We start from the raw sequence: 14,756 nt of genomic DNA on the forward strand, positions 1-14,756 counted from the left end.
GAAAATTTTACAAATAAAGTCAGTGTTTCGTTCCTGCTTAATTTTTAAGGTTTATTTTGCTCTCATTTTCAATATTTCTATAGCCGTTTCTTACCATTTGTATTTTTACCCAGTCCTTTTTCATTGTGATCTCACTCCCTAGTGCCTATGATCCTGTATTGCACAGATGTGGACAACAAAGAGACCCGAACCAATCACACCTTTGAAATAGCTCACTATTTGAATTTGATGCCTAGTTGGCAACTGGCCCTATTAGTGACCAGCATACGAAGTTATGCTTTGCAAAAATACCAATCACTGGCCACCAGGATGGCAAAACACTAAATGAGATCTGATATCCAAAGCAACACAAAATTAATGTATTTGGACTAATTCACAAAAACCCATAACTTGCCCATTTGAACCATTTAGATGCAAATGCAGCTATCCCATACAGATGTTAAAGACAACACATGGACAATTAGACAAATTGCTTAATGTTTTTTTCTGTGCAGGCTTTGCATTACATTATTTGTTGCTTTCAGCAATGTTCTTGTAAGCTTTTCGTTGTTAGTGGTTGCAGGAGAGAGAATGCCAGGTTGGAATGTCTTTTTTGCTTTCATTGGGCATTATTGCCAGTCTAATTTTTCTGGATATTGTTTAGTAGCTATGCATCTGTACTGTCTACTTTAGTGGTGGCATCCACTTCTTCTAGCAGTCTAGGAAACTGTACATGGCATTGTATTCCCTCGTTATCGAATACAAGTGTGTCTAACGTTTTATCTTCATGGGCTGCATGGGGACAAACTATGGAATCTTGGGGGCCACACAGAAAGTATAAATCATATTCCCATTAATTTGCAAGTATCTGAAACTTCAGATTCAAGCAGGTCGGTATTCCCATCAAAGAGACAATACTAAAATCAACCATTTCCTAATCTGTAGGCACACAAAATTTAAACTGGCCTCACCAGCAAATAAGAAATAGAAAATCAAAAAGACTGTGTTGACCATGCTTTGGGGGTTGGATTTCCAGGGGTCAGCAGTCGCATGTAGCCCTAAGGTTGGACACCCCCGATCAAGGGATTTAATCACTAAAGTCTTACAGAAAGCGTCTGGGGGAGGGGCACTGCAATGCATTGACAAATGAATTCGGTACATTTGGCAGTATGGCGTCCTTCTGTTACAAATTATAATCGTCTTTAGATCCATACATTCCTGCGTGTTCTGTTTGTGTTTCTGACGGAGCATTCTCAGATGTAATGCAATTGAATTCCTTGGTACTTTCAAGTAGCTTGATCCCACATGTACACTGACATTTTTTTTAAATCAGATGATAACTCACATTATGAACCTGTTTGAATATTGAACCCTGCCAATTATGACACTCCTAGAAGTCAGATTTTGTCAACTATACTTAGCAAAGTCTTGATTTTTTTTAAATTGAGAAATACAGGTGAAGGACCAAGGCCAACAAATGAGGGTGAAAATAGTAGAAGAGAAGGCACGATAAAACGAGCAGTGGTTAGGTCAAGAATAGGGTTTAAAGCCTGGCAGTACACAGAGTTTTAATTTTAACAAAGTGAGGATGGACAGAGAAGGAAGTAAGATAGCATATTTGGAGTTCAGAAATAAGAGAGAAAAGTTCAAAGATACAACAGAATTGAACTTAATTTTTTTTAAATGCTTAAGAATGAAATCAATCAGAAATTATGGTTTTAGGTTAAAACAAAATCATAGTGGATCTTTTAAGAAACCAGAATCAATAATTCATAGACAGAAAATAAAACATATTGAAGCCTACAATTAATCAATTAAATATTGAATTTGACACTGTTCAATATGCAAATAAACATAGCAAATAATGCTCTCTCAATCTCTGTTATGCACTGTTAGCAGATCTCTTGAACAGCAGTGTTAGAGATGCTCAAATTGGCTTCAGTGTCTGGACTAAAGAAAGGAGAAAAAAGTCAAGCAGTATCAGTTGACAATTTACACCACACGCTAATCCTAACAGTCACCCTGTAATTACATTACATATAAACTGGACCAAGCGATTGTTCCAAATTATGTCTACTATGTGTGGATTTTGCGCCTCCAAACCTTTCTATGACACTGTAATTCACAATCAATATTCCAGTTCATAATAATGGTCAAGTTCATTAATACAAGATTTAAATTTCACAGTGGCCATTTAAAAAATCAACTGGACAAGTACAAGTAAACGAGAATGCTCCGTCAGAAACACAAACAGAACACGCAGGAATGTATGGATCTAAAGACGATTATAATTTGTAACAGAAGGACGCCATACTGCCAAATGTACCGAATTCATTTGTCAATGCATTGCAGTGCCCCTCCCCCAGACGCTTTCTGTAAGACTTTAGTGATTAAATCCCTCCCAGGCATATGAAGACTAAAAACAGCATATAAACCATATATTTATGTACCATTTTGTTAACTAAACTACTGATTTTGCTACAAATATAAGACACGTACATAGCAGAATCTATAGGAAGGGCATATTAAACACAGAATGCTTTCTGATTACTACTATACTGTCCCAAACACACAGAAAAAAAACCAAATAAATGCAAGGCAATTAAAAATACCGTTTGCATTTCAACGTGTATCGAGAGTACAGACCACAGGCGACGTTGTAAAGTAACAGGAGCTATCCGGGGGGGGGGGGGGGGGGAAGCCCGCATTCATTTTAAGAAATGCACGAGAAATAGATTAAGTTTATATATGCAGGTACAAGGGATTTTTTTTAAAAAATAATGATTTCAATGAATGCATCGTCTCTGACAATATTAAATCATATACATGCGTTACAAAATGGCACATGGCCTCAAGTAGTGGCAACTATTTACCTGACCTGTCCATGGTGCTGCAGCGGGCTGGCTGCGTGATTGGGCCGCTCGCTACTGTTGCTGCCGCCGCCGCCGCCGCCGTCGCTGGGGCTGAGGCTGGGCTCACCGCCTGGGATGCACCGTCTGATCGCACTCTGCTGTCCAAGTCCCCGTTACTGCTGTCCACCAAATGCAAAGATTCGTAACCATCATAATTGGTCTTCTTGCGATAGTTTCCAAGAAGGCTCATGGGGCACCAAAAAGGGTCACCAAAAAGCTCATTTACAGACAAAGGGGAGAAGAGCAAGTCATGACCTTGTGTAATTAATTTACTTCTTTTAAAAAAAAGTTAAAAAGAGAAAAAAATGAGGGACGGGGCTTTGATTTTTTGTGAAGGGGGAGAGTAAAAAGGGCGGAAATAAAATGAGGAAAAAGTCTCCCAGCCCCAATACTAGATTAGCAAAGCTCCACAGCTGCTCTCTCCGTGCTGCTTTAACAGGTCCTTCTCTGGGCTTCCGCCTGGCTACTAGCCAACTGACTGACGGAGACGGTCATTGCCTGCCTTGAGCTGCCTGCAGCTTGCCTGCAATCCTGCATACGTTTGAAAATATTAGTGCTGCAAGCATCCGTAATAATTTACTGGCAAATTTTGCATCCGATATAAGAATATTTTTAGCGCGGATTTGTCATGTCTCATTTTCTGTCCATTGATCGTGATTTTTTTTTATCCAACGTTGTCCCATTTCTCTTTGAAAGCACTGAATGGTGCTGGGGAACGATTCTAGAGGCTGCCAGCCCTCAAAAGCCTCACACATCTAACCATTCTTGATATGTGAGACTATCAGAAGAGCATTGTAGCCCAATCTTGTCTTCACTCGTTATCCCTACACATGCATTTTCTGCAGGAGTCACTGGATAGCAGTGAGGAGTAAGATACCCAGCAGAGGGATCTTTTCCCCTTTTCCCTTCTATAATCTGGGATGCATCAAAGCCAATTAATTGTATTCCCCAACAGAGCCTGGCTGACACTTAAAAAAAAAGTAATTTCCTTTTTTGTGCTTCACTGCAAACTTTAAAAAGTGGTTTTATTTGTCAGTAATTTTGCAATTTCTTTCTCAAAAATAGCATTGTATCACTGTGACATTACAGCATATAAATTGGCCAGTCCATCTTTATTATCATGTTACTCCGTTTATAATTTTATACATAAAAAATCAGACTAAATTACAAGAAAAAGGCAAAAACGTCATTCCTGTATCACCAGTTCTTAACTGGATATACGACAACAGTTCCACATGCAGCATAAGTATGAAGAAACTTCAATGTGGCCCCATTTAACTGGATCAACCCTCCCCCACAGTTAAATTAAAGCACTTACAAAATGGTTGATAAAAAAAATGACAACTGCTGGAAATCTAAAATAAAAATAGAAAATACTGGAAATCCACAGCAGATCAATCAACATCTGAAAGAGAAAGGTCAGTTAATAGTTCAGATATACTTTCTCAGGGCCAGGTCTGATGGAGAGTTTCACTCATTGTCCATGAGTGTTATTTATATGGACTTTCAGAAGGCATTCGACAAGGTTCCACATAAGAGATTGTTAACAAAACTGACAGCACATGGAATTGGAGGCAACCTATTGCCTTGGATAGGGAATTGGTTAGAAGGTGAGAGACACAGAGTAGGTATAATGGGTATGTGCTCAAACTGGCAGGATGTTACTAGTGGTGTCCCCCACAGATGTGTACTGTGGCTTCAGCTTTCCACTATATTCATAAATGACTTGGATGAAGGAATAGAGAGTGGTATATCTAAGTTAGGTGGCACAGTAAATAGTGTAGATGGGAGCAGAAAGTTGCTACAGGACATTGATAGATTAAATGAGTGGGCAAAACTGTGGCAAATGGAGTTCAATGTGGGGAAGTGTGAGGTCATCCACACTGGATCTAAAATGATAGATCAGAGTATTTTCTAAATGATGAGAAGCTAAGAACTGTGAAGAAGCAGAGAGATTTAGGGGTCCAAATACAGAAAATGCAAAAGCTAGTGGAAAGGTACAAAAATATAATTAAAAAGTCTAATGGAATGTTGGCATATATCTCAAGAGGCCTGGAATACAAAGGGCTGTACAGAGCTTTGGTTAGACCACATCTGGAATACTGCATTCAGTTCTGGGCACCGCACCTCAGGAAGGATATATTAGCCTTGGAGGGGGTGCAGGGCAGATTCACCAGAATGATACCAGAGCTAAAAGGGTTAAATTATGACAACAGATTGCAAAGACTGGGCTTGTATTCCCTTGAATATAGAAGATTAAGGGGTGATCTAATTGAGGTGTGTAAGATGATCAAAGGAGTTGATAGGGTCGATAGAGAGAAACTATTTTCTCTGGTGGGGGAGTCCAGAACAAGGGGGCATAACCTTAAAATTAGAGCTGGGCCATTCAGGGGTGATGTCAGAAAGCACTTCTTCACACAATGGATAGTGGAAATCTGGAACTCTCTCTCCCAAAAAGCTGTTGAGACTAGGTCCATTGAAAATGTCAAAACTGAGCTTGATGGATTTTTGTTAGGCAAGGGTATTAAGGGTCACAGAATCAAGGCGGGTAGATGGAGTTAAGATACAGATCAGCCATGATCTAATTGAATGGCAGAACAGGCTCGAGGGGTTGAATGGCCTACTACTGTTCTTATGTTCCTAAAATGTTAATTTTTCTTGCACTTTCAGATGTTGATTAGCCTGCAATGCTTTTTCTGTTTTTATTTAGAAAATAGTTGTATCCCTCTAGACAAAATACATTAAAGTGGAGGAGAATTCCTTTTTTTGGTATTTGTAGCAAAATCATTAATACATTTTTATACATACAGGTAGAATATGAACAGGGGAAAATCTTTCCCCACTGTTCTTATGCCTTAAGAGATGGACACCAGAATAGCCACATGCCATTGTTGTCACATTGTCACATGTAATGAGGACAATGATGTTTTCACAACACAATTATATATTTAAATACGGGAAAAATAAAGTTTGCAAATACATTTGGATAAAGACCGTGCCTCTTTTCTTTCCTCCTTTGCTGATGATGATGATTCATGTCGGATTATGGTTTCACTGGTACCAATCACTCTCTATTACTTCATTAAGGAGGCAAAATTCTACATGGTGCAAATTTTTCCAATGGCAGAACAGTGATACAAAGGACAATATGTTTGTCAATTGGAGCAGAGATTTCACTTTCTAAATTCTGGAAGTAGATTGCTGGATCAAAGCCATAGATGTGCATAATAATGGTTTTGTGGTCAGATACCATCTGAACATTATTTTAGTGCAAACACTTTCTGCTCATGTAGACCATGGGATTGCAATGAGAAACCCAGATGCCTGGGTGATGGCGTCTTTGCTGCTTTGCACCAGAGGGAACCCTGTCACCCAGCAAGAGCTCAACACCCTATCCAAATGATGCCTTCTTTCCACAGGGAAAATGATGCAGACATTGCCCCTTGCAAACACACCATATGCCACTTGTTTGATACATGTGTGCACTAAAGACAGCCTGCGGTGGCCAGTGTTCTCCATGGAGACTTGGAAGAATCTGATAGCACTGAAGTTTTACACTCTAGTAACCTATACTTCTACAGTAAAAGATGTCCCTATTCCAAATGGTATCAGCAGGTCAGCGTGCAGCAGCTGGTACAATTCTGTGACAGCCTATCTTGTAAACCAGAGGCAACTGACAGGTCTCCTCTGACTTGACCAGGTTCATTTAGAGGGGTCCATAAATGCAAATCCTGGGATAATGATGGATGTGGACAAAATACCTCAAATTTCATTGCACCTGCTTTGTTTGTCCCCTCATGAGCTTCTCTTCCTCAACATAATCATGCAGCACTAAGGCGACCCCCAAAGGAAATCCTGTCCTATCACTTGTTACAGTGAAATATAAACCAAGAATAATAAGGGAAAAAACAAAAAGTGCAAACATGGCAGAATACGAAGTAACATCAACTAACGCATGGAGTAAAATGCAGCAAAATGTATTTGCAAATGCAAAAAAAACTTCTAACAGTGACTCAAACAATAAACTCTCTTTAAGGAGGACAGCTTCCATGACTTCCAGGGTGCCTTTTTTTCATGGGTGAGGTGTGCAATGTGGATGTGAACCTTGCATGAAGAATGGGAAAGGGAATTCAGTCAGGACCAAATTTAAATAAATTTTCAAATTAAATGAGGATTGTGCATGGCTGAAGAGTGACCTCCATCCTCACTCCAAAATCACACCTTGGGAAAAAAAAGGTGCTGTGCAAATTGGTTGCACAAGATTGGAGGCCTTATTTTCCAACCAGGGCCTGCCAGTAACTGCCGGCACAACCTTAGAATTCAGGACTCACATATCTGCTTGTTGTATGTACTTAGGCCATCTGCATTTTTTTGTTTTTGTTTGGAAGGTGCATACCAGAAAATGAAAGAGATGACTCTGATGCTATAGTGCCTGCGCAGGTGCCTAATGTCCACTGTAGATCTCTGGGTGACAGTAGATTAGGCACTTAATCTGGTACCATGGAATCGCCAACATAATGTTAATGAGATAGATACCACAAAACTGGTAGCCCCAGCATCAAGCAGAAGCGATTCTGCAATATAAAGGGGGCATTTGTTTGCTAACTGTAGATACTACAACAAATTCTGGTTCATTGGAAAAATTATTTATCTTTCAGGATTTAAAGTAATATACTCACCTTTCTGATTTTTGAACAACAAAATAAAGCACAAAAACTGACTGAAGTATGTATTATACACATCATATGGTAGCTATATGTAGGAGACAGAATATAATACGAAACCAAAAAATATTGGAGCAAAGGCCAGTTTGTTTTTAAATGTATTTTTCTCCCCCGCTTGCTTCTTACCCTCTCTGCACCACACATCATTTGTTCAGTGACATATGCCAGTGTGGGTGGGCTACATCAGTGCTAACGGGAGATGCCTACACATTTATTGGTGTCTGACATTCTTTTGTTTCTGTGCCTTTTGCTTTCGAACTGCTGCTTAGAGACAGCCAGCAGCAGCCATTTTGTGTAGAATCTACTCTTCATTAACAAAGAGACTGGTTTTATTGTATTTAGGAGTTTACAGATATCAGAACCAAAATTGTGATTTGAAAATCAAAAGTGAAAACGATATAAAATTAGATTTTTGCAGTTCCTCGAATCACTTAATTGATGTGATCCTACCCATAGAGACCAGGTTCAAAACCTGGATCGTGCTGATCTCGGGGTAACCATCAGCGCATTACAATTTTGGAGCTCTTTGGCAATGATGGCAAAAAAAATTCAACCAGGCTTCTTACTCTTGTGTCACCCTTGGATCAGTAGTAGCACTCTCGCCTCTGAGTTCAAGGCCCACTTAATCTAAGCTGACACTTCAGTGCAATACTGGTGCTGTACTGTTGGAGATGCCATCTTTAATGAGATGTTAAACCGAGATCCGTTTGCTCTCTCAGGTGGACGCAAAAAATCCCAATGCACTATTTGATGAAGAACAGGGGGTTCTCCCAGTGTCATAGCCAACATTTATTCCTAGTCTGTCAATACTCACTGCCTAGGCTCACACATAAACAGCAGTGAGGCAATTAAAGCCGATAGCACTCTAGAACAGAGAAACAGGAATAGGCCATTTAGCCCCTCGAGCCTGTGGCGCCATTCAATTAGATCATGGCCGATCTGTGCATCAAATCCATTTACCCGCCTTTGATCCATATCCCTTGATACCCTTACCCAATAAAAATCTATCAATCTCAGCCTTGAAAAGTTTAATTGACTCAGCATCCACAGCCTTTTGGAGGAGTGAGTTCCTGATTTCCACTACCCTTTGAGTGAAAAAGTGTTTCCGGATTTCACTCTTAACTGGCCTAGCTCTAACTTTAATATTCTGTCCCCTTGTTCTGGATTCCCACCATAGGAACTAGTTTCTCTGCATCTCCCCTATCGAATCCCTGTATCGTTTTAAACACCTTGATTAGATTACCCATCAATCTTCTAAATGCAAAGGAATACAAGCCATTTATGCAACCTGTCCTCATAATTCAACACTTTAAGCCCTGGTATCATTCTGGTGAATCTGCACTGTATCCCTTCTAGTACCCCAGCTTGAGTCAACACTTCATGAGAGGAGGAAAGGGGAGAAAATTGGAAAAACAATAGTGGGGTCGATTTTAACCCTTCCTGACAGGTGAGTGGACAGTTGAAAACACACAGGTTACTTACTCGCTGGTAACGCCATTTTAACCTTTAGGGTTCCTCAGGCGGATGAAGCACCCACCTAAAACAGGTGGGGGCCTCATGATTTTATGCAAATCGAGGTCCTATTACGTCAATGGGACCCTGATTGTGTTTTAACTGGGGTCTGAGTGTGGAAGACGCCATAGCCTTCCTGCCAGGCTGGAAGCAGGTCTGCAGACTGAAGAGATAAGCTAAAAACTTTCCTTCATGGGGCCAGAAAGAATAGGATTGCTCCTCCGAGCCCCCACAACGAAAGTCGCAGCCTCTCCTGTCCTCGGGTTTGTGCCTGTGAGCTGCCATTGTGCTGAATTCCAAACTCAAACATACAGCTGTTGGGAGGAACTGCACAGGAGCGAGATACATCCAAAGGGAAGGAGGTAGGAAATTTGGAGAGAGATTTGTCATCAACATACTCTTGGCATCTCCTAGTGCTTGCCTTGAGAATGATGTAGATAGTTGCCCGGGAGCATAATAAGAAATAAAATGGCAGCACAATGATCATTCTGCAGAGTTCATCTGAGAATTCTAATATACCTTGGGACCTGTAAAATATTCAGTGTCATTTAACGTGCTTTGTTGTAAATCATGCTTAAGAAACTTTCATCTGATCTCCATTATTTGATACACTGCACTGCTTTAAAAAGAGTAATAAATGAACGCATCTGCTGCCCTTCAAGATCTTAGTTACGTTACTTTTATGGTTATTTTTATTGATAAATTTCTTCAAAAATAGGGGGAAAATAGCTGATTAGGCATTGTATTTAAAGCTATAGGAGCAAGTATGGACAAAGATGTTCAAATGGAATAAAATGGGGTCAATTTTCTCTGCCTTTGCCTGGTGTTAACTGGGTGGTAACGGCCTCAAGCTGGGGTCAGTAGCCTTATCGTTCTGCTAACACAGCGATGCGGCCAGCTCCATTTTGAAAAGGGCTTATTGCCAGGTGTCCAAAGCGGCTGCCTGTTCCAGACAATAGGCCTCTTTTCATATGGAAATCAAGTCCTATGACATAAATAGGACCATGATTGCCATTTTACTTTGGAGCTGGTTGGAGCCTGCGCCATGTTTCACAGGCGTTGGAACCGAAGAAGCGCACCAAAGGTAAATGTTGTATTATTTTTGTGATCACCAGAGGAGCAGGAGTGCTCATCCGGGGCCCACAAAGCTAATCTGGGCTGCTGCCACCCCAGGACCCCCAACCTCTGTGATTGCAACCAACCCCCAACCATGGGTTAAATGGCAGTGGGTTAACACATTGCTATTTCACCTCTGGGGCCTGGGCAAGGAAACCATCTCTTTTAATATTTAGTCATGAAATCTCATTTAATGTTTGTCCATCAGCATCTTTGTTATAGAGTGATTAGTTGAAAGAAATAAGTCTTGAGCTGACACTTAGAAACAAGTTTCTTTTTGTTTAACCACTAGTGTCACTTGATAATATAAAATGATCTTACGACTCCCCAATGAGTCAAACGGTGAATGCATTATGTGGCGTATTACTAAGCCGAGAAAGTTCCAAATTCAATTCCTGGTCTCTGCCAAGTTAGCTGACCTCAGATGGAGTAGTAATAAGAGTGCAACAATTGGTCTAAGCATCCCTGGGCTAAAGAAGGGAAAAATCAGCAAGGGTTTCCACTTTTGGTTGCTATTCAGTGACTCTTAGTGGAAAGTGTGCAGTGTCGACGTTGGATGAGAGTAGGCTTGCGTTTAGTTGTGCTGTCCCTTTCACTGTTTGGGTTCACATATGAAGAATGGCCACCTGTATGAGGTACCAGTGCCTGTGGAAATGTACTAGGAACATAGGAAAGGGAGTAGGCCATTCAGCCCCTTGAACCTGTTCCTGTCATTCAATTAGATTACAGCTGATCTGTATTTGGTCCTGTAATCTTAACAATCTTTGCTAACAAAATCTATCAATCTCAGTTATGACATTTTCAATTGACCTCACCTCAACAGCTTTTTGGGGGAGAGAGTTCTGGATTTCCACTACCCTTTGTGTGAAGAAGTGCCTCTTGACATCACCCCTGAACGGCCTAGCTCTAATTTTAAGGTTATGCCCCCTTGTTCTGGACTCCTCCACCAGGGAGGATAGCCTCCAGCATGAATAAGCACCTGCAGGAGAGGAAGGGCAGAAATTTGGGGTTAGCATCCATGTTCTGTATAACTGGGACCTATGTATAACTTATAGCTACAGTGAGCTCCCAGCTGATTTTATTTTTCTTGTACATTTGAATTTAGTCTCCTAACCTTTGCATGGCTATTAATGAGATATCCTGTGATGCATATATTTCCCCTGCTGCCACTACCAGTGATATACTATTTTCTCATAATTAATCTTTGTTAAAAGGATTCCTGCTCCCCCAATACCTCAGTTGGTAAATTCATTGCCCTATGTGGAACAGAGTGATATGTCCCAGATTTGATTGTCAGACTACACTGAGTTAACTGATCTCAGTCAGAGTGGCAAGAGGAGTGCAAGAATTGGTTATAGCACTCCTGGGCTAGGAAGAAGAAAGATCAGCCAGGGGTCGCACTCCTGATCACAATCCAGTGCCACCTGCTGGAAAGAGCATTGTAGGGACATCAGATGAGGCTGTGGTGCCCCTCATCGCCCCCTCACCCACACACAATCAAATAGCCTACTGACACACACTGTCTAGATGCACTCATGAAGAGCTACTGCACGGCATCAAACTATACCCTAGCATAGTGATCAGGAGCAGAGGACCTGGCTGATTTTACTTCTCTCCAGCATAGAAGTACTGTCAATTGTAGCACCCATACCACTGCTTTCACTGCTTATAACTAATTCAGCACAGACAAGGATCAAACCTGGGACCTTCCCAGCACTGTTTCAAACTAGGCAGTTTCTTTAATAACTCAGCCTAGAAAATAGATACGATTTTAAATCGAAAAGCTTACAAATAATTTTCTCAATTAGTTTAGAAGATTTTCTTCTCAATAATAGAATACAAGCTTTGATTATTAATTTTACTTACTTGAAATCTTAAATGCCATCCATCAAGTTGAATATGTTTCTAAAATTTTCAGTTGTGCAATATGCATATTTGTGTTTTTTTGTGTTGAACTAAAAAAGATAAAGCTCTTCTCAGTGCCTTTCATTAACACAGAACATAAGAGTTATTAGGAATTGGAATTAGAAAAGGCCATTAGGCCCAACAAATCAGTCTTGTATTTGACAAATAACCACGCCCCCCACCAACCATCTTCTCACCATAGCCACCAATCCTTCTCTCTTCAGAAATACATCCAATTGCTTCTTGCAACTGTTTATATTCACCACGGTGGACGTCACAAATCGAATACATTTTGGATGAAAACGTTCTGCCTGACTTCTCTTTTTACTCCTAACTACCTTGTTTTAAATTGTGTCCCCTGGTATTTGAAATTGCAACCCTTTGTCCAATAACACACTTCAAGACAGTTATGGTTCAAATCTGTGTGTTTGTCAAGGCAAAGGATGTCAATGCTGGGGAATAGAAAACTGTTCCACTTTTTGCATCCAGCATCTGCATTAAACATTCCCAGGTTACGTTTAGTATGCGTTAGAGGCAAAGAAAAGCTTATTCCATACTGTCCCACCAAGCACTCCTTCTTTCAGTCCAGTACAAATTAGATTCATAGTACAGCTCCCTCTACACCTTCCTATATGCTCTTCCTGGTCAGGTAAACAAGGATTAGATGCAAGGCAAAGTTCCTTCTACTCTACCTCAGAAAAGTGACCTTTAATGCACCAGTGTGACATTTCCATTTCCCATATTGACTATTCTCAAAGCCTCCCTGAATAAATTTGTCTATTAAGTGTTGAATTGTCTGTGGCTTTGTGCTGTGGACTTACTTCCATTTTGGATCTTGCTTGACACTGCCCTAAACTCCTTTAAATTAGAATCCTTTTAATTAGCTATCATCCCATCAGTCTACAATGAAACCCAGGACCCAGAGGTGAAAGGATAACCTGCACCACCAATATTCCCTATTAACTCATGTTCAATGCTATTGAGGGGGTGAAATACTCTGTGTGTATATTTCCTGATGAGTCAAGGACTTCTACACTTAACAAGAAAAACACTCAAACAGATAACCAGTTATTTTTGCAGCACATTTGTATTGAAGGCATAGTCCCATATACCCTTTACTTTAGACAGTTTAACTTACCTATAGTTTTGAGTAAAAGATTAGAGGCGTTTCAGATGTTTATGATCTTTGAGATTACTGCGGGTAGAAGGCACTAACACAATGCAAAACAATAAGCAATTCTGACAAATTCCTCAGTGCAGCTACACACTCTAGCTACCACAGAAAAGGTAAGAACAGCAGTCTTAAATATAAATTCCATACCTTAAGAAAACTATTCATCACGTTTCACATTCAAGAGGAAGAACGTTTGACATTTTCCCGCAACTCTGCTGTCTAAAACCTTCAACATTCAAACATTAAACTGACGAATATTCTTGAAAAAATCAACCCTGAATGTTATGATAAAATGCTTTATCCCAGTATATTTGTGCATTACGTTGAAAAATTTCAGTTCTTCAGTTCTTTGAAATCCTTTCACAGCAGAAGCTGAACATTTTCTGCAGTTGCGTTGATGAAAGAATTAAGAAAATGAGATCAGAATTTTTTTCTTGAATATTGTAAAATAAACAGCATTACATCAATTTTAATGACCAAATACAAGCAATAGTGGGCAGGACGATCATATCAGCTCCAGAATAATTTTTCCAAATTTTTACATCATTTCAGAATTACACAAAAAGATTGTTTCTCTCATACCACAACAGCTAAAGGAAGATTTTCGATAATCTAGATTCACAGTAACAACATATAATGGTCTATAAGAGGTTTGTACAACTAGTATAATAATGGTAATCTACAATGTTTGGTGTGTTTCTAGAACATTAAGAACATTTGTTTTTGTAAATATACATTTTGAAATTCACTTACATTCTAATTTTGCATTCTCCTGGTTCCACATTTGTCTCTGTTAGGTTTCAGGCCTGCTTCAGCTAGCTGCAGCTCGATTTAAATTTCCATCAGCCTGCCAGGCAGTTGCAGAAGAAAAAAAACAGCAAGTGAAAAGGGATTATGACTGTCAGCATGGAAAGCACTGAGTTTGTGCCGGTATCGACATAAGAGGAAATGCAGCTCAGGAGCAAAACATGGTTCCTGTTTAACAGATACCATTTCCCACTATCCCTCTGTATGGATGCACTCTGTATGGTAAGACTGTGAATCCTAAAAGCTTACAAACAGTATGCAGTATATAGATATTTATTAACTTGTACATAAAATATAAGAAATACACACAAATTGTCTCTGTACATAATTGCCTTGTGAATCCATCTTTACATTATCATTAACCACATTTTAAAAAATGATGATCCAGAATCCAACTGAATTCAAATGGCTCAATTGCTTGAAAGGAAAATGCATTTTATTTATGCTTTTTAAAAATATATTTTATAAAATGACTGTTATGAAATAATGTTGGATATGAACATTGAAGAAAGAAACCCTTAACAATGCTGTGCTGTGCTGATATAAAGGATTTTAAAAGCTTTTGTCTGGTTTAATCATTGGGTACAGAAGTTTAAAATTAGCATTCTCTTCTCGATACCAGAATGC

The 14,756-nt window shown here is 39.7% G+C and overlaps 1 protein-coding gene across 3 annotated transcripts in view; it reads right to left on the reverse strand.

Moving 5' to 3' along the window:
- dnajc6 (DnaJ (Hsp40) homolog, subfamily C, member 6) overlaps positions 1 to 14,144 on the reverse strand; it is a 110,413-nt gene extending 96,269 nt beyond the window's left edge. For 2 of the 3 annotated variants that reach the window (XM_067990385.1, XM_067990384.1), the window contains exon 1: positions 2,853 to 3,275. In XM_067990385.1, coding sequence (XP_067846486.1) covers positions 2,853 to 3,081 — 229 coding nt within the window. In that variant the 5' untranslated portion in view covers positions 3,082 to 3,275. Of the gene's footprint in view, positions 1 to 2,852; positions 3,276 to 14,075 lie in introns of those variants that run through there. The other variant, XM_067990386.1, reaches the window with a different exon arrangement.
- Between the last annotated feature and the right edge of the window lie 612 nt (positions 14,145 to 14,756).

The sequence above is a fragment of the Heptranchias perlo genome, chromosome 9 (genome assembly GCF_035084215.1).
Source record: "Heptranchias perlo isolate sHepPer1 chromosome 9, sHepPer1.hap1, whole genome shotgun sequence".
Lineage (NCBI taxonomy): Eukaryota > Metazoa > Chordata > Chondrichthyes > Hexanchiformes > Hexanchidae > Heptranchias > Heptranchias perlo.